This window comes from Delphinus delphis, chromosome 17 (assembly GCF_949987515.2).
Source record: "Delphinus delphis chromosome 17, mDelDel1.2, whole genome shotgun sequence".
Classification (NCBI taxonomy): domain Eukaryota; kingdom Metazoa; phylum Chordata; class Mammalia; order Artiodactyla; family Delphinidae; genus Delphinus; species Delphinus delphis.
Window position 1 is genome coordinate 79169894 of NC_082699.1, and position 18708 is coordinate 79188601.

Consider the following 18708-nt stretch of genomic DNA (forward strand, 5'->3'; position numbering starts at 1 on the left):
GGTAACCAGGGACCTCGAATGTAAGGGTGTTAGAGGAGGGGCCTTGGGGGGGGTGACGATGTGGGCAGACCCATCTGTGTAGGGAGTGCCTGGGGGGTGGCAGGTGAGGAGCCCCCAGGAGAGCCCCTGGTGGCCCCTGAGCAGAGGCAGCGGAGCCTGAGGGACATCCCAGGAAGGACACGCCTTCTCCACAAGGAGCTTCCAGTCATCCCCTGACACTTTTAAGAAAGATGTTTCCAAAAACTCTCCCATTGGCCAGGTCGTGGGTCCCGAGAACCCCAGGAACAGCCCTTGCCGAGAAATGCACCTGTGAGAAAGCCAGGCCACAGAGGGTCCCGTGCCTAGCCAGAGCCCCACCCCATGAGGACCCAGAGACACCCCCCCGCCACCCAGATCAGTCACGTCTAAGACAACGGCAACGTCTGCAGACACAGAGGGTTAGGCCCGGAGACCTTCTGGTCACGGGTACCCTGTTGGCTGGGCACTTTGGTTTATGGAAATACAATATAGTCCCCCACATTTGTGATCCTTCATTAATTGTTACAGAGGAAATCTTCGTCAGCATTTTAGCCATACTTAATGAAAACGTCGGTAAACGTCTATGATACGATCTGTGGGAATTGAAACCTTGAGTTCGCCATTTGCCCTTGCTCTGGGGACAGAAAGCAGTCTGGCAAATGCTCCTGACCCCAAAGATGAGATCTTAAAATAGTTTTCAAAAGGGGCAAGTAGTTTTTCCAAAATACCAAGAGTCTGTTTCAGTGATTCAAAAGAGCACAGTGATAGGGATAGAGAAGGATAATCAGAGTTAGCTCGAAAATCCCACCAGGGGATCGTAAGTAGAGAGGAAATTTTGGGTGGCTTTGGGAGACCGCAGTCAGTTAATGATCACTCGAGAAAGTAATGAGAAAATCCTGAAACAATGTGGGTTTGCTTGACTCATAAGGCAGAGCATCAAAGCCAGACAGGCCTGCCTAACAACAACACCAAGCTAACTTGCTTACCGAAAAAGCCATGCAATGAAAGTGCAAGTCATGCCTCAAGACAATAAAACAATAGTGGAAACATGAGTCATACATCCTGCGCAGCGATATCAACAAGCTAATGACCCCTAGGACGTGCTCTCTGCACACACAAACACAGTAATTTAGGGAAAGGTGACATTTCAAAATGAAACACCCTCATTATACTGAGACCTGAAATCGTTTTTCCATGGTGCCATGAAAGTCCCGGATGCACCATGTAGGGTCAAAAACTCCCCTGCTCGACATGCAAGAGGAGTTGACGTTGGAAGACTCGAAGAACAAGGAAGAAGGTGGTCTTCTCCTCCTCCCCTCTTTTCCTTTGATTAGAAAAATATAAGCCCCTGAGCACTCAGGGCAGCACAATGCTCGCCTGCCTGCTCATAAGCCTCACAAGCATCCCATTCTAATAAAGCACTTCTGTCCCCACCACTTTGCCTCTCGCTGAATTCTTTCTGCACCGAGACATAAAGAACTGGAGCTCCTTGGACCTCCACCACCACCCCCCACCGCCCCCCCCACCCCCGCACCAAAACACCACCTAGCGGTTTCAGCAGGTCTGTAATTTGAAGATTAAGAATGTCCATCACAGACACTGTACTATGGTGAGTGGTTTTCTCACTTATATTTCCATGTTCTCAATCATACTTCTCAGAGGAGCTGGGTTCTGCCACCAAACTTGTGTCTAATTAACCACCAGATACAAAATTGCTCATCTGCATAGAATTAGACAGACCAGTATGAGAACCAGGCATGTGCTTCCCAGGTCAGAGGGCCATTCCTCCACGTATGAAGGTTGGGCAAGCTAGTTACAGAGGTGTCCTTGGTAGATTAACATGACAACAGGTGTGGCATCTAGCTTTTCCAGATCAGCCTTCTTTGCTGTGTGTTTCTAGGACCAGTGATGTAAGGGAAGCCACTGGTCCGGACACGTTTCTGGCACAGGCAGGGCAGGCAGTGCTGGCTGCCCACCCAGGAGCCCTACCTGCACTGTGCATGCCTGTGGTTTTGCAGGGTGTGAGGAGCTCAGGAACCAAGCGTCACCTCCCTGCTCCCTGTGCAGCCGGGGCAGGTCGGAAGGGGCAGAACTGGCATGATTGAGTAAAGCATAGAGAGAGGGAGGTCATAAGACCCCTCCCCAGGAAGCCTCTGGAAGCCACCTCCTCTCTGGACAGCGAGTACTTAACAGGAGGGGTGGGATGAGTCTGGGCACCTGCTGTGGGTCACCTGGGGAGGTAGAGGCACAGTCTGCTGAGGACCCAGGTCCCCCGTACAAAACTCTGCCCACCAGAGCAGAAGGGGCCCCAGGGTGGGGCCATCCAGGAGAGAAGTTCTCTCCTGGGAAGGGGCTTCAGAGCACTTCTTCCCCTACAGACACACACACACACACACACACACACACACACACACACACACACACACGCAAGTGTAAGCAGCTTTGGGCAGGAAAGAGCTCTCTGCAGGAGGTCCCTTTTGTCTTATCACTGACCTGAAACCGGGGTCCCCCATTCTCTACTCATCTCTCGCACAAGCACACTTTTCAAATGTTTTGATCACACGATACCTTGCTAAACTGCTGGTTCTTTCTGCGGATCGAAGTAGAAATGAAGAATAAGTAACCCACGACCAGGTAATGATTTTCGAGCAGTGAGCAGCCGGACCTGAGTTTGGTAACACACGTACACCAGATGCCCATACACAGGCACACGCACATATACACACACACGCGGAGATTCACACATACACCTGCACACACACACACGCACGCATGCACCTCTGTCCTGTCTGGACTCACTGCTGGCATTGGTCTCCTGGGATATTCCATGACCTTTGCTTTCCTAGTACAGGAACCAACACTCCCTCCTAGCCACCACTCTGCCTGGAGTGAAGATGGCAGCTGGAGGCTGATTCACTGTGCTGGGACCAGGCCTCGGGCACCATGGCCCCCAGCAGTCTCACCACACAAGGGGAGTATAAGCCCCTTTGCGGGAGGACTGAGCGCTCCCTGCAGGACGCAAGGGGCCCACGTGTCCCGAGGGGCGGGAGCCAGGCCCCGTCCTCCTGCAGAGGCCTGAGGCACAACCATCTGCCTGGATTCCTCCGCCATGCAATTTCTTGGGCTTTTTAATCTTCCATTGTGATGAGTGGCTACTAATTATTGCAAGCATCTTCTTTCAGCCTGCCACCTCTTTTCTCTTCTTTCTGATTGCAGCATCATGATAACAGGCAAACTTTTTTCACCGCTCGTATTCTTGAACGCATTGGTGGATTACTTAAAAACGTTTTCTGTTAATACATGAAGAGGTGGTCTTACGTTTCTTCTAAAGACCTCTAAGTTTTCCACTTGCAGTCTGAGCTTTGATCCACCTGAAATGTTTCCTCCGTGACGCCCCTACCCAAGTCCCAACACAGTTCATCTCCCCTCCTCTGAGATGCAGGCCGGGGCCCCCCCACCAGCCTCCTACGAGAACCCCCAAAATCACTCAGCTCCCGCCAAGCCCACTCCATGCTGCTTTTAAAACATTTTTAACTTTTCATTTTTAAATCAGCTCACACGTACAAAGATGTTTCAAAAATAACGCAGCGTTTCTAGAATTGCTTCCCTCATCTTCCCCAAATGTTAGCTTCTTATATAACCACGGCACTGCCATCAAAAACAGGAACTCAGCACCAGTGCCAGACCCTCAGGCCCTTTTGGAGTCCCCCGCCGTCCATCAGTCCTTCCCTTGGGTCCACAGCCCAGTCCTGCACCGCACCTCCACCCTGTCCCCTGGTCTTCTCACCCCGACACCGCCCCTAGAGGCCCCGGCCACTCCCGGCCTCCCAACGCCCATGGCTTACATTCCAGGGCTTTCACTTCACCTCATTCTAAGACGCCCTAGTTAATCATAGCCATCCCTGTTTTTGACAGCTGACGCTCACAGGTTTGCCCACCAGTCGGTGAACTAGAAACACCCTCCAGGCACCACACACACTGAGGTCCCAGGTCCCAGCCCTTCACCCCCCACCCCCCAGAGCACCTCCTGGGAACATCGAATCTGCAAGGCCCATGGGCACAGACCTGCACAGTGGCCACCTTGGGAAAGCTGGCTGACTCGAGTCTGTCTGTCCCACTGGCCCTGCTGCCCAACCAGGAACAAGAGCCCCCGGCCCTCTCCTCTGGCTCTTCTGTTGGGGGGCAGGTACCTCACTTCCCTCCATGGCCCAGACGCTGGTCACCCTCGGAGGGAAGCGTCCCGGAATGCAGGGTACCAGAGGGAGCAGTGTGCGTGTGCCTATGTGTGCATGTGTGCGCTGTGCACGTGTGTTCTAAATTAAATTCTTTTAACATTTATTTGTTTATTTATTTATTTACTATTTATTTTGGCTGTGCCGGGTCTTAGCTGCAGCACGCGGGATCTTCGTTGCAGCACACGGGCTTCTTAGTTGCGGCATGCATGCGGGATCTAGTTCCCCAACCAGCGATCGAACCTGGGCCCCCTGCATTGAGAGCGCGGAGTCTTATCCACTGGACCACTAGGGAAGTCCCTGCACGTGTGTTCTGCGTTTGGTGTTGGTGTCGTGCGCACAGGGCTGGTGTTGGCATGTGTGCACTCTGTGTGCTCAGTGGAGAGGCAGGGCTGGGCCTCCCACCAGAGCGTGGCCAGGGCAGCCCTCCAGTTTCCTTTTCCCCAGAATGTTGCCCCATTCTGGCCTGGCCCAGCCTGGGCAACAGAGGAGAGGCGAGGGGCACCAAGACGGGTGGGTGGCTCCTTTGGCCCCAAGGAAGCAAGCCAGGGGGCTGGGGACCCAGTGGGGGAGGGGCCGCCCCTGCGGAACTTCCAGGAACTGAAGTTAGTGCCCTAACTATGCTGGTGATAACAGGCGCGTTGGGAAGTAGAATTAGAAACAAATCTCCTGCTAACCCAGAAAACCTCTGCAGTGAATTGTGTTACTGAGTCAGCATTAAACAGCGCCATGCACATCGCAGGCAGTCCGCTAAGCTGAGAGATGACAAAGGCGGACAGCTCCTCTGCTGCACCCCAGTTCTCCAGATCTACCTACCATGACTGGTCCTCGGGAGACTGCAGCACTGACACGTGGCTCATCCCAAATGCACCTTTTAAAAGGATTTAACTCCATCTCAAGTTAGCTCAGTTCTCAAGAGAGAGAATTCATCACGACCAGTTTTCAAAAGTGATTGCTCCAAGAAGGGAGAGGCAGGAAACTTCCTTCCTTTCTTGCTCCAGGGAGAATAACTTTTTGCCTTGCTTTTAATGTGTGCCCCTCACGTGCAGGATGAATGATGACTCTGCCGGCGTCTGTGTTTGCCCTTTTGCTCACTGCCTATCGGTAAAGGGTGGCCAAGCTCCCGTCTAATATGGCTCAAATCAAGTTCATTTCCATTTTACATTCCATTTCTTTCTCCAACTCAATGCTTTCATTACATAAGTAACTCTGTTTCCTATAGAGAGTTCTAATAAGCCATCTGAAAAATAAATGTCATGAACTAGGGGCTTTGTCCCTAAGGTAGAAATGGACAGAATCAAAGATACCTAGTGCCTCCACACAGCAAGAATTTATATGTGTTGGTCATACTGCGAAATATATTTCTCATGGCAGATGTTGGTCAAAAACATGTAAGAGGGGCTTCCCTGGTGGCGCAGTGGTTAAGAATCCGCCTGCCAATGCAGGGGACATGGGTTCGAGCCCTGGTCCGGGAAGATCCCACATGCTGCGGAGCAACTAAGCCCGCGAGCCACAACTACTGAAGCCCACGCACCTAAAGCCCCCCGTGCTCCGCAAGAAGAGAAGCCACCGCAGTGAGAAGCCCGCGCACCGGGACGAAGAGTAGCCCCCGCTCGCCACAATTAGAGAAAGCCCGCACGCAGCAATGAAGACCCAACGCAGCCAAAAATAAATTAAATAAATAAATGTATTTTAAAAAAACCCAACCGTTTAAGTGTGTGCTCGCTCAGGCTGAGCCTCCTGGAGGGGTGGGAGGGGCTTGGGACCACCCCAGGTAGGAGGAGGACTGTGGCTGGGCGCCAGCCACATGCCCTGTGCTTGACCAAGGCTGGTCCTCACCCATAGCCTGAGTCCCACCCAGGGCCCAGGGAGAATTCTCTCTGGGGACACAGGCTGAGGCCTGGCTCTGGGGGGCCAGGAACTGTGAACGCTCCCTTCTCTTGCCAGACCCTAAAGCCATGAGACATACAGTAGTGTAAATGTTGTCAGGACAAAGCCCGTTTTTAAACCTTTCCCTCTCCCCCTTCCCTTCCCTGGTATCCAGGGAAGTCCCTTCTAGAGAGAGCCTGTGTGAGGAGCGCTTCCAGGAGCCCAGGCCTTCCTGGCAGCGCTGAGCGGGGGCCCCGCCAACACCCACCTGCTCTTCCAGGGGCCCCCATCTCCTGGCGGGGGCCCCCCTCCATCCCTGCCTTCTCCCCTCCCTCCTTCCACAGGGCTGGCCCGCAACGTCCTGAAGGTTCTCCCATCTGACCCTGCCTCTCCTCCCTTGCCCTTCACAGGCTTCCATCCAGAGCCTGCCCTTCTCTCTATCCCTGGGGGTCTGCTTCTCAGAGCACCCAAACTGACACCCCCCTCCCCGCCCCTCATCTCCCCTCCCCTGCATGGAGGAGTCATGGACACTGGGGTAGTGAGGCGGATGTAGGGAGACACGGGCGGGCCCTTGACCCGGGGCAAAGGGGGTGGGCGGAGCAGAGAGGAGGTGGGTTTGTGCTTCTTGGGACTCGGGCAGCCCCAGGGAGGGGCACACTCCAGCTCAGCTTATCGCCCAGGGTCCGGGGCTGAGGACGACCCGCTGACCACCTCCTTCCCGGGGGTGCTGAGGGCCGGCTTTTCTGCATTTCCTAATAGAAATTTTGCAAACAAGCTGGTGTGCAAAAGGTCTCATGACAGCAGCAAGAGACGAGAAGAACAGAGAGCACATCCCATCTCCCCCAGAGGAGCCAGTAAGGAGCCAGTTAGGACAGCGACAGGGCATGGACGGGCACTTGAGCCGCGCTGCCTCAGCCCAAAGGGAGCCTCTGATGGGCAACCCGCTGGCCAGGCTGAGGCTCGTGAGAACTGCGCTGAAGTCCGAGTCGGGAGTGACGCTGGGGAAGCAACGGTGGGTGTGAGAGACACGTCCAGCCTCCGGCCATCAGGGCTCCCAGTGGCCACAGATGGCTGATTGCTGCCCCTCAGGCGGCACAGGGGCCAGGCCCGGCCTTCCGTCTGCTCTGTTGGAAGAGCTCAGAGCCGGCCCACGCTGCCCGCCAGGCAGAGCTGCGGGGAGGGCCCGCAGGGTCCTGGTGCCAGCGCCCCCCTGGACATCCGGAGCCCACTCCTCGGCAGGACATCAGAGTGTCCCCACGGAGGGGCTCTTCCCCACTCCCAGGACACCTTGTGGAGCTTGAAGCAGAGACGCTTGTGAGACTAAAATCCCGAGACTCAAGCTGGGGAGAACTACAGGGGCACCTGACCAGGGCCCAGGGCAGTAGCCGCCTGGAGGCCTCTGAGATAAAAGCAGCGGCAGGGAAAGGATGAAGCCGGCCTGTCCCCGGGACCGTGTGAGTGAATCCACCGTGTCCGGGAGAACGGAGAACAGAGGACAGCGAACAGCTTCGTGGGAAACCGGCCGCGGCCTTGAAGCCTGTGCAGGGTGCACTGCACGCTCCGGTCACCAGAGGGCGAACGAGGGGAGAGGGGAGCGCGAGGGGCGGGGACTGGGGACTGGATGGAGAGGGGCGGGGGGAGGAGACTGCGGACGGGGGGCGGGAACAGGGGACTGGGCACTGGCTGGAGAGGGGCGGGGGAGCCAAAACTGGGGACTGAGGGAGCGAGGTGGGGTGCATGACGCCAGTGGAACCGACTGGGAAAGCGGGCGGCGCCCTGACCCTGGCGTTCTGCCGCGTGCCAGCCCGGCCCCGGCGAGCACCAGGGACAGGGACACGCACGTTCCGCCTCCCGAGGCCCCGCCCTGGGCCCTGCCGCCACCGTAGGCCGAGCCTGAGCACCGTGCAAAGGCAGACAGCAGCTGACACCCGGCGCGGGTGGATGTCCCTCCCTTCGCAGGATGAAACCAAAATGCCCGAGAGCGGCGATTGCCCCATCTGCACCCCAGCCGCCGCTCCCCCTTGGCGCCGTCAGCCCCCATCCTCTGCAGACGCGAGGGCGGTGGCTTCTGGCTCCCTGCTTGGACACCGCCGCCTCGCCCGGTGACGCCTGATGCAGACCCAGGACAGGACTAGGGGCCATCCAGCAGCAAATGTGCCCCCCATAATTCAAAGTGTGCGTCACCCAAACCTCAGTAGTCTCTGCCAGGAGAACGTTCCCCAGGAATCATGAGTTAGGAGTACAGCCCGGATACATTTTACACACATCCCGGGGGGTGGGGGGACCTGCCACCTTACGCCTCTGCCCTGCTGGGCTCCCCTCCCCCACCAGGCTCCCTCTCTTTAGAGGGAGTGTCACCACCCCATGGCACATACCAAGATGGAAGGCTTCCCCCATCTGAGCCCTGTACCTGTCTGATATCTCCCAGGACTAAAGGGGCAGCTGGAACAAAGCCTTGAGGGATAAGTGTGACTGAGGGTGGAGGGCTGGGTCACCAGCACAGTTGCTACTCAGTCTCGTGCTGGAAGACCTGGGCCTCTTCGCTTCCTGGCTCACTTGCCAACCTTGCAGGGCTCTGGGGCACCAGCACCTGGCACCAGAGGGCACTCCAGGCCCAAGGGCTGCCCCGACCTCCTTTAGGACAGCCGGGAGAAGGGAGGGGCGCGCAGGAGGGAGGCCTAGTGACTTCTAAAGGGGGGATAAGGATTGATGGGCCAAAGGGGTCATTCCCTGGTTTCCTGGCCCAGCCTGGCTAGCATGCGGACCTGGGAGCAAGCAGGCCAGTGAGGGGCCATGCAGAAGGACACTTGGCCAAGGCTGCATCCACCTCTACCCATTGGGCAGTGCTCAGGACAGGGGCTGCCCAAGAAGCTGTGAGGCAAACTGGATCGGAAAAGCAAGCAGCCCTGGAAATCGGCAGTTTGCAAAAAGCTCAAAGAACTTGGCAAGCTCAGAGCTTTCCAGGCAGCCTTAGAAGAGGGAGCAGGGCAACATGGAGGGTGTACAGAGTGACCCCAGTGAGGACTTAAAACATTTGTCACAACCTAAAAGTTGAGTTATGTTTTACTCGGCGGGACGTTTTAGGACTTCAAGCCTGGGAGGCAGCACCTCAAGTAACCCCGAGAGAACTGCTCTGAGGCGGCCAGGGGGCAGCCAGGTTATGTAGAAGTTTCGCAACACAGGGCAGGTAGTTTGAATGTCAAAAGATTACTGTTAATTAAAGAAAACCAGATAACCCAAGTTAAGGAATGTAGCGCTTTTCTATGTAGGAGAAGATGCGAGAGCCTGGGCTCACTGAAATCACTGCTTTACGCACCACAGCTCTCTGTGGCCCGTATCCTGTGTTTTCACATCCTGAGTTTCCTCAGGGCTCACCGCCTCCTGTGGGAGGGCTGCAATCGCTGATGACTGTGACATCCTTTGTTTACTGATATGGCGGGAAATATTCCATTTCTCACCAGAGACCGGGGAAGTGCTGGGAGGGGCGGCAGAACTTGGGGGGGGGTCCATGTGCCTCCACTGCAGGGGCCTCACTCCAACCACGCCCTCTGAGAGTGGGGATGGAGCCTGTGGCCTTCCCAACCTGCCCAGCCCCGCCCTGGGAGTGCGTGGGGCGAAGTCCCAGCCAACGCTGTTATGACCACACCAGAAAGCCAGACACACGGGTGCAGGCAACTTTAGGTAGAATTCCTCCTGGTCAGAACCATGGACTGTTAGAATCCAGAAATCAGGACAGATCACGGGGGCTGGCCACCTTCTGGACATTCTGAGAAAATTACACTCTGTCTGTAAAAGGTCACGCTTGGGGACAAGAAGGCCTTAGAGGGCAGATACTCGGACAGGAACTGGCCCAGATAAGAAAAGACTAGAAGCGCTGGGGGGCTTCCCTGGTGGCGCAGTGGTTGAAAGTCCACCTGCCAATGCACGGGACACGGGTTCGTGCCCCGGTCCGGGAGGATCCCACGTGCCACGGAGCGGCTGGGCCCGTGAGCCATGGCCGCTGAGCCTGCGCATCCGGAGCCTGTGCTCCGCGACGGGAGAGGCCACAACAGTGAGAGGCCCGCGTGCCGCAAAAAATAAATAAATAAATAAATAAAAGCGCTGGGGATTTCCCTGGTGGCCCAGTGGCTAAGACTCTGTGCTCCCAATGCAGGGGGCCCAGGTTCAATCCCTGGTCAGGGAACTAGGCCCCACATGCCACAGCTAAAGATCCCGCATGCTGCAATGTCCTATGTGCCGCAACTAAGACCTGGCGCAGCCAAATAAATAAATAAATATGTATTTTTTAAAAGATTAAAAACACTGGATACTGAGGGGCCGTATAAACCTAATCCCAACCTCAAGGCAGGGAAAATCAGTAAAATGGAGCAGGGAGCAAGGTGGCTGGCCAGGATGCCCCGGTCCTGGCCAAAGTGTCCAGCACGTCTTCCTGTCCACCCCCGGGGCCCCAGAGTGCCTGTGCCCCTCCAGGTCATTGCCTGCCAGGTCCCCTGAGACCCTATGAGGTGGGCGATTCCATGCCCAGGGGAGCTAGAGAGAACGTTGCAGCTCTGAGCCAAGCTCGCCCAGAAGCCCCACCCACTGCCACGTGTCTGAGGTGCTTCCAAGAGGAGAGGTCCAGAGTGACCCAAAGGCACCCACCTCACGGCGGCTACGGAACTCTGGGCCATGACAAGACGAGCGGCTCCCGCCCCAGGCACACTGTGGATGGCCACTGTCCTCACGCGGCACCCAGCCAGAGAGATCCAGGTAACCGAATTTCCCCTGCTGGCGGTTCTGCGTCACGTTTGCCCTAGAAGGACGTGTATGCGAGGCCCAGGTGGCAGAGGTGACACACCTGGCAAGTTCGGACCTGCTTCCCCAGCATAGGGAGGCTTAGTTAGAGATATCTCATTGGACTCACCGTGTGTCTGCTCCCCTGCCCACCACGCTTTCCCTGAACTGCCCCATCCCATCACAAGCCCCGAGTGCACTGCAGGGGGCTGCCCGGGCATTTGGGCCTCCTGGGATTTGTGACACGTGGGACTGGCAGCACAAGGTCAGATTTTAAGGTCTGTGTGGAAAGGAGCAGGGTCACAGGGGGCGTGGGCAGCTCTGGGGGGGTGAGGCAGGCCAGAAGGAAGGGAAGCAGAGACAGAGGCAGAGGTATCTGCAGAATGACTAGACCTGAAAGTGGGGAGACACACACCTGGCCATTCCTGCAGGTGTCCAGTGGTGAGAGGCAAGTTCCCAGAGCCCAAGGTTGAAGGAGGGAGACTGAGTGGGCCCCCCAAGGGTGGGTGGGCCTTTTAGGAAAGCCCCCCGGCATCACTTTGGTCCCAGGAAACGCCTCTGGCTGATGAGCCTGGCTATGTCAAGCTCATGGATATAGACCAGGAAGTCACACCTCCCAGGGCTGCCATGTGTTCAAGGCCGTGGCCTTCTGAGTGCAGCAGGCTAATCTGGCCACGCCCCCAACACACACCCCACCCTCACCCCCATCAGACAAATCTGACTGACTGTATGCTAAGAGCAAGCAACAGGCTCAGGGGAACCAGCCGTCCTCCTGGCCACAGTTTTCAGATTATTGAACTGTTGAGGGGGAGGGGGCGGAGGTGAGGCAGTTCCTGCTCCCCAGAGGTGACACCCAGAAGGGGGCTAACCAAAGGCCACACCCTACTGCATGTCCCTGGGCCCCAGGGCTGTGTAACCCTGAGGATGTCATCACTCCTCAGCTGGGACATCTCATGACACACAGACTCCCACCTTCAGCCTCCAAGGAAAAAGCCCCCAAAGACTGTCCAAGTTGATCTATCCCACTCTCCTGTCATCTGGTCATCAGAGAAGACCACAGGAGAAGGTGACCCGACCCAGAACTCTGAACACACAAACCCACTCAGCAGACAATCACACAATCACTCGTATCAATGCACAATCACATGGTGCCTAGTGTACCCCTACCTTGCCCATGGGACTGGTCTCCTGTTACAGGATCCCTCTTCCCACCCTGCTCCATCCTGGCCACCCGCCATCCTACCTCAGTCCCTCTCCCTTGTACAGTTAAGAGGCCACTTCTCCTGGGGCCCTCCCCCACTGTCACCGCAGATGCCACCAGCAGATGCCACCCAGAAAGGCTGCAAGAAAAGGTTAGGTGCAAAAAACAGCTCCAACAGGAAATGTGCTGTGAAAGTAAGAAGTGTGAATCCGCAGGGACCCATCAGGCGCTGAGAGGACTCTGCACGAAGAGAAGGGAACCAGCAGACGGTGAAGGGCGCTCTGCCTGGCAGCCCCCGCCCACGGGCAGGCCTTGGCACCCCCAGCTCCCGCAGGCTACGAGGCTCTTCCATTCCCGCCAGGGAGAAGCAGGAGCAAGGCCTGGGGTGCTGCAGAGCCTGGCCCCTGAGCCTAGCTCACAAGCCCGGAGTGGGGGACGCAGGGCCGCACACAGTGGGTGCTCTGTGAACGTTGGCTGAAAGGCAATTAATGGCACCTGGAGACAGAACACAGGAAACGCACTGGCTGGCGTCAGACTAAGGACAGCCCGCTTCACTCTAACAGGGGCCGCTAGGTTCCGCGCTGAGAGGGTCATATCAGGCTGGCTTTGTGATGACGCGCCCTGCACCCAGCCCCGTCTGCAGGGGAGCACCCAGGGGGCTCTTGAGTTCTCCTGGGCTGAGGGTCACGACGCTGGTGCGGCCCGGATCTCCTGCTGGGCGGCACTGTGGCCCGCAATCACTGCCCCGGAAGCCCCCTCCTCCACCCTCTCACCCTCGTCCTGTCACCTGGCTCGGGCGTGGCGTGCTGAAGGCCTCTTCGCAGACCCCATCCCACTCTGCAGAAGGGGTTCCGAGTACTGCCCCCTCGGCCTCCTCGGACGCATCCCCTCCCCCGAGCTCCACCTCAAAAGTGTCCGGCCACTTGGGGGCCTCCCCCACCCCTGCCCAGCCAGGCCGGGCTGTCGCAATACGTCCCCGCCCAAGCGGACCAGACGGACCGGCTGCGACGGGCCCTGCGCAGGGGTGAGGGGCTGGTGGGCGGGGCCTGGGCGCCAAGTCCCGCCTCCCGCACGCCCACTGCGCTCGCGCGCTGCCTGGCCGCCGGGGAGAGCGGGCTGCCACGGGCTCGGGCTCGGGGGCAGACTTGACTGCGCGGCCGGGCCGGGGACCTGCGTCCGCCGGCGGTGAGTGAGGGCCCGGGCCGGGCGGGCGGGGGCGCGGGGACGGGGCCCTGCCCAGCGAGGAGGGGGAGCGGGCGAGCGGGGCGCCAGGGAGGCGGGAGAGGCCTGCGGGAGGCTGGGGGTCGGGGTTGCGAGCGGCCCCGGCCCCTGGGCGCCTCGCCTCCACTCCCAGCCCCCCAGCCTCCCGGCCCTCTCCAGTATTTCCAAAGGACGAGGGCGGGAGCGGGCGGAGACTGCAGCCGGGCGCCCTCCCGGGCTGGGTAGCCAAGGGCTGCGCAGGCGCCGGGGCCCCATCGCCCAACTCTAGGGCCCATTCCCTGACCCCTCACATGGGGACTGGGGAAGGGCCAGCCTTCCTGACTTGAAGGGGCTGGGATCTTGGCGCGCTGGCAGGAAGGAGAGAGTTAAATGCCCTGGTGGGTCACCATGGGGACGGGAGCCTGCCTTGGGAAGAGGTGAAAGCACCTTGTTTGGCATAGATTACGCAAGGATATGAGGTGCCTAGGAGCCCAGCCCCCTGCGCTGGGCCACCAGGCCCCTTCCATCCCTGGGGTCCAGGACGTGCTCCTACCTCTCTTGCTGGCCCAGCGTCACTGAATGCCAGGCTCTCCCGGACATCAGCCCTGTGAGCCTGGGGGAAGAGTGCACAGTCAGGGTCCCGAATGGCCCTGCCCGCAAACCCACGGGTTCCCTTCCGCCTGGCCCTACTAATGTGGACACGTTAGTATCCAGTGCCGACTCAGCCCAGCAGGGCGCACTTGTTGGGGTGCCGGGCAGCAGGGTGGGGATGCTGACTGTGACCGCGGAGGTGAGCCCCAGAGCTTCCTTCAGGACAGCTCAGGGCTCCTCCCGCCGGAACTTCACTTTGTGGAGGAGGAAACCGAGGCTTCTTCCTCCCTAACTGCCGGGACCCTGGAAGAGGCCCCCACTGGGCTCGGCGCTGTTCTTGGACGTCTGCAGCTCCTGCTGCCAACCCCAAGACATCAGCCCCTGCCCAGACCTGAAGCCCATTCTCAGGGTCTCTGCCAGCCCCTCCCAAAATCTGTTCTCTCCCTGGCTTTCTCCTTCCTCCCGGTGCCTGGGGACTAGCCCTTCCCCCGCCCGCCCACGGCCGTCCCCAGCAGAAGGTACCAGACTGCTCCTCCCACACTGTGCCTCCTGCAAAGCAGAGAACCAGAACCCCAGCTGGTCGCATTCAAAGTGCTTTCTCCATCCACTGCCAAGGACCTATGCCCAAGGGAGGCTCCTGGTGCAGGACAGCCCCCAGGGACTCACAGCCACCTGCCAGAGCCTGTGCCTGTTCCCGCTGGGGTGACTGGTGGCACACTGCTGGGGCTCCCTGAGCCTCCCCCAGCCATGAAGGTGGGGGGGAGTAGCAGATACGTATGGGGTCATCGTCTTCAGCGTTAAATAACACAGAATGGGAGAGCCCCTCGCCCCTCCCCCAGCACAGAAGCTGCCCAGGTGGATACTCAGCTAGATATGCCTCATGCCCCATGTGAGGCACAGAGCTGGCCCCTGGAAAGTTCTGGACGCAGGTCATATAATATTACTGGTCGCCATCCCCCCCCCCAGGGCCCTTGGACTCGAGAAATTGCTAAGAGGCCAGACGAGAATTCCAGGCAAGGCTTTACTGGGGCTCGAGCTGCAGCACAAGGAAGCGAAAACAGCAGCTCCCGAGAGGGGCTACTTGAGTCCTTAAATGGGGTGACAACGGGGCGGATCTGTGGGTCAGGCAGGAGGCACAGCTTAGGTGGCCTGTCCCCTCCCTCGGGGTGCCGGGCAGGGATGATGTGCAGCACCTCAAAAATGCAGTTTGTGGCTTCTTGTACCCTGTTGCCCCGCGGTGCGTGGGCGCAGTTGTTTTTAGTCACTTATAGTTTCTTTGTATCTTGTTGCTCTAGGGGACGTTTGTCCAGGTGCAAGCACTCTAATAGAGGATCCCAGGTCCCAGCCTATCTCATCCACACCCCCCGGGCCGTGGGCAGGGGCCACTCCCTTGACCTCCCTTTCTGGGTGATTCTGAGAACCTTAATGAGTTCCTTCCCCCCAAGCAGCAAGTGCTACAGACTTGGGGAAGGGCCTCAGCTGGGAGTCTGCACTGAGTGAGGGGCAGGTTGGGAGTGGAGCAGAAAGACCGTCTGTGCTCTGGCCCTGCTGCTGGAAGCTGGCAGCTCCCCCATCTACGAAGTGGGGACACCAGGCTGCCCCCAGGGCCAGTGTCCCTGACCCCATTGGGAAGAGCAAGCCGCTGCCCTGCCCCAGGGCCCTGCGCGAGGGGCGTGAGCCCCGCCCTCCAGCAAGCTGTCTCTTTAGCGCAGGGCTGACTTCTTTGGCTTCGTGAGACCCCAGCCGGGACGCCAGTCCCCTCCAGAATGAAGGTCTTCCTGCCGGTGCTGCTGGCTGCCCTCCTGGGTGTGGAGCAAGGTGAGGTGCCCCGGGGCCCCAGGCCTCTGAGCGGGCTGTGTCCTCCTCCTGGACTCCCTCTCCCCTTTCTCTCCTGAGCGGTGCCCATGTCACCTACTCTGTGCCACCTAATAGGCTCCTCTCCCACGGCGACGCGGTCCCTCCTACCCCCGCCCCCACTGGCAGCCTCAGCCCTGCCTGGACACTTGGGGCATCACTGGGGCTCCTCCAGAGCCAGGGTCTGGTGTCATTGTCTCCTGGGTCTCCAGCCCGGGCCCGGGCTACCATAGTTGCCAGTCAGTGCCTGCACAAGATGGGGTGTCCTCATGCCTCTGGGTCCGGGCTGGGAGGGGACACAGGAAGACTCCTGGGCATGAGACAGGCATCCCTCCGTCTGCAGTCCACTCCCTGGTGTGCTTCTCTTGCGTGAATGAAAACAGCAACTGGTACTGCCTGAAGCCCACCGTCTGCTCCGATACAGACAACTACTGTGTGACCATCTCTGCATCCGCTGGCATCGGTGAGCGCAGCTAGGCTTCCCCCACCCCAGCCCTGGCCTCTCAGCCCCTCCACTCACAACGTCGTTTTCCTGTGCAGGGAACGTGGTGGACTTTGGCTACACCCTGAACAAGGGCTGCTCCCCGATCTGCCCCATCCAGAGCGTCAATCTCGGTGTGGCGTCCGTGGGCACCCACTGCTGCCAGAGCTTCCTGTGCAACTTGAGTGCGGCCGACGGCGGGCTGCGGGCCAGCGCCGCTGTGCTGGGCCTCGGTCTCCTGCTCAGCCTGCTGTCGGCTCTGCTGCGATTTGGCCCCTGACCCCCGGGACCCTGTGCCCGGCCCAGACTCCCAAAGCTCAGGAAGGAAGGAAAGTCCAGCTCCTCCCAGACCCAAGAGGATCTCGAAGCCTCCTCCCCTAGACTCCTCACCCTGCAGAGCCCACCCTCTAGGCCCTGGGTCCCCACAGGCAGGCCTGCCCTCTGCACCCACACACCTGCCGGCTACCCTTACTTCCCGGTCAGCCTTCCAGGGGGAACCTGGGAACGGAGCCTGAGGGCCCCAGAGTCAGAACCACGTCCCAGGGACATGCTGGGAGGGGCACCTGATCCCAGGCCTGCCCCTGTCGGCCCGCAGTGCGGAAGATGTGCTGTGTGGACAGGCGCTGGTTCGTGTGCCCTGCCGGGCACGGGTGAGCGTGTGGCCAGGTCTCGGCCTGTGTGGGGGAGGGATGGGAGTAAAGCCTCAGGAGCCCAGCCCCGAGCGCCAGCACAGAGCCCCTTTCCCCTGGCATCTCTGCACACCTCATTTCACTCACTTCGAGGGCAGCCTTTAGGAAGACAGGCCTTCTGCTGTCCCCAGGTCTAGGCTGCTGACCCAGGAATCTGCTCCCAGCCCGAAATCCAGCTCTCGGGCCCCCTCCCTCCACCGCCTCACTGGAGCCCTCCTGCTGCTTTGGTGCCTCAAATAAACAGATGTTCCCACCCTTTCCTGCTGTAGGTGTGGCCCACAGCCTGAGACTGTCGCTTCCATCAGGGTCCTACTGAGGGGGAGGGGGCAGCAGAGATGCAGAGCCGCAGGTGTAGAGGGTCTGAGGGTCCCCTGCGATCGGGCCCCACCCTGAGGCCCACAGGGAGGCAGTGAGGAAGGGGGTCGCTGGAGACCACAGCTAGCTGCCCTCGGCCGGGCAGGGTTGGGAAGTTTATCCTCCGGACAGGACTGGACTGGACAGAGAAACTAGCAGAGGTCAGCCTGCTTCTGGGTGGAAGGCAGGACCCTACAGAGGGAGGGACGGGGTTGGGCGGGAGGGGAGGGGAGGGGACACCCCCAACCGGGGTTCCGGGACTTGGGTACGGGGTACCTGGGCCAGTCAGGCTGAGGAGGACACAAAGCATGGTGGGGAAGGGGGGCAGGAGCTCAGTAAGTGGGTGAGTGAGATGTCCATCCCAAGGGCCTATGGGAGGAGTTGGGGGGGACTCCCCTGGAGAAGGCCTGGACCCTGGCTGGAGGGCAGGGGTGCTGCTACACGCCTACTCCCCCGGCAAGCCCAGCTGTGGTCTGTGGCTAGGCCAGGGGTTCCCAGCGTCTGCACTGGGGGAGTGTCTGGGTTCTAAGCCAAGGGGATTCTTTGATTGGGCTGGTGGCCGAGGAGCAATGAACCAAGGGCTGCAGCTGGGCGCCTTGCAGAGAGATACGTTTATCCTTCAGGACGCTGTCGTGTCTCCTGGGTGGTGGGAGGGAACACAGCAGGGCTGGGTCCAGGCTGGCCAGAAGCTCTGACGTGCCTGGGTCCAGGCTCCAAGCATCACTGTGCAGCAGGGCGGGACAGTGGTCCCTGCGAGGGCTCGGGTTGTGGCCCATATCCCGGGCCCGGGTCACAGGAGCAGGTGAGCAGCTCTGCACGGAATGGGCCCTGTGACACACATGAATGCAGCATCCTCGGCGTCATTGCCACCAAGGGGGATGCCAGCCAGCACTTGGGGTTGAGCGCCAATGCGGGAATAGAGCTCGAGGGACGGGAGGAGCGGTCTGCCCCAGGAAATCAGGACGACAAGGGGAAGGAGACCCAGGCCCAGCCAACATCTCATGGAAGGGTCCAGAAGCACATCACAGCATCTGGTTGAGACTCACGGGGTGGTAGAAATGGTGAGATGCACTTGAGTGGATCAGACCAGCATGAAAAACCAAAGCAAGAAAAAGAATTCAAGGGGATGAAATCAGCATGTCCCCCAGGAATGCTGGTTACCTCTGAAGTTCAGGGACTTCCCTGGCGGTCCAGTGGTTAGGAATCTGCGCTTCCACCGCAGGGGGCATGGATTCAATCCCTAGTCTGCTGTGTGGCGAAGCCAAAAAAAAACAAAAACCAAAAATGCTGCCCACCGTTCCAGTTCCACGAGGATTAAACTGCAACCCACTGCAGTCGCCCACCAGCAGTGTGCCCTGAGGCGAATTCATCATAGGGAAAAACAGGAGGAAGCAGGCTGTGTTAAGATGTGGATCTAAGGGAGAATTTCAATGACCCCGGATTCTT

The 18708-nt window shown here is 59.0% G+C and overlaps 1 protein-coding gene across 2 annotated transcripts; it reads left to right on the plus strand.

Annotated features, from left to right (window-relative positions):
* The first annotated feature begins 13133 nt into the window (after positions 1-13133).
* On the plus strand, positions 13134-17166 carry LY6E (lymphocyte antigen 6 family member E). 2 transcript variants are annotated; one of them, XM_059995267.1, is made up of 4 exons: positions 13134-13278; positions 15592-15702; positions 16082-16201; positions 16279-17166. In XM_059995267.1, the coding sequence occupies exons 2-4, from the start codon at positions 15651-15653 to the stop codon at positions 16497-16499; spliced, it is 393 nt and encodes a 130-aa protein (XP_059851250.1). In that variant the 5' UTR covers positions 13134-13278; positions 15592-15650; the 3' UTR covers positions 16500-17166. The 2 variants fall into 2 exon arrangements, with proteins under 2 accessions (XP_059851250.1, XP_059851251.1); XM_059995268.1 differs by having other exon boundaries at positions 13135-13278; positions 15597-15702.
* The last annotated feature ends 1542 nt before the right edge of the window (positions 17167-18708 follow it).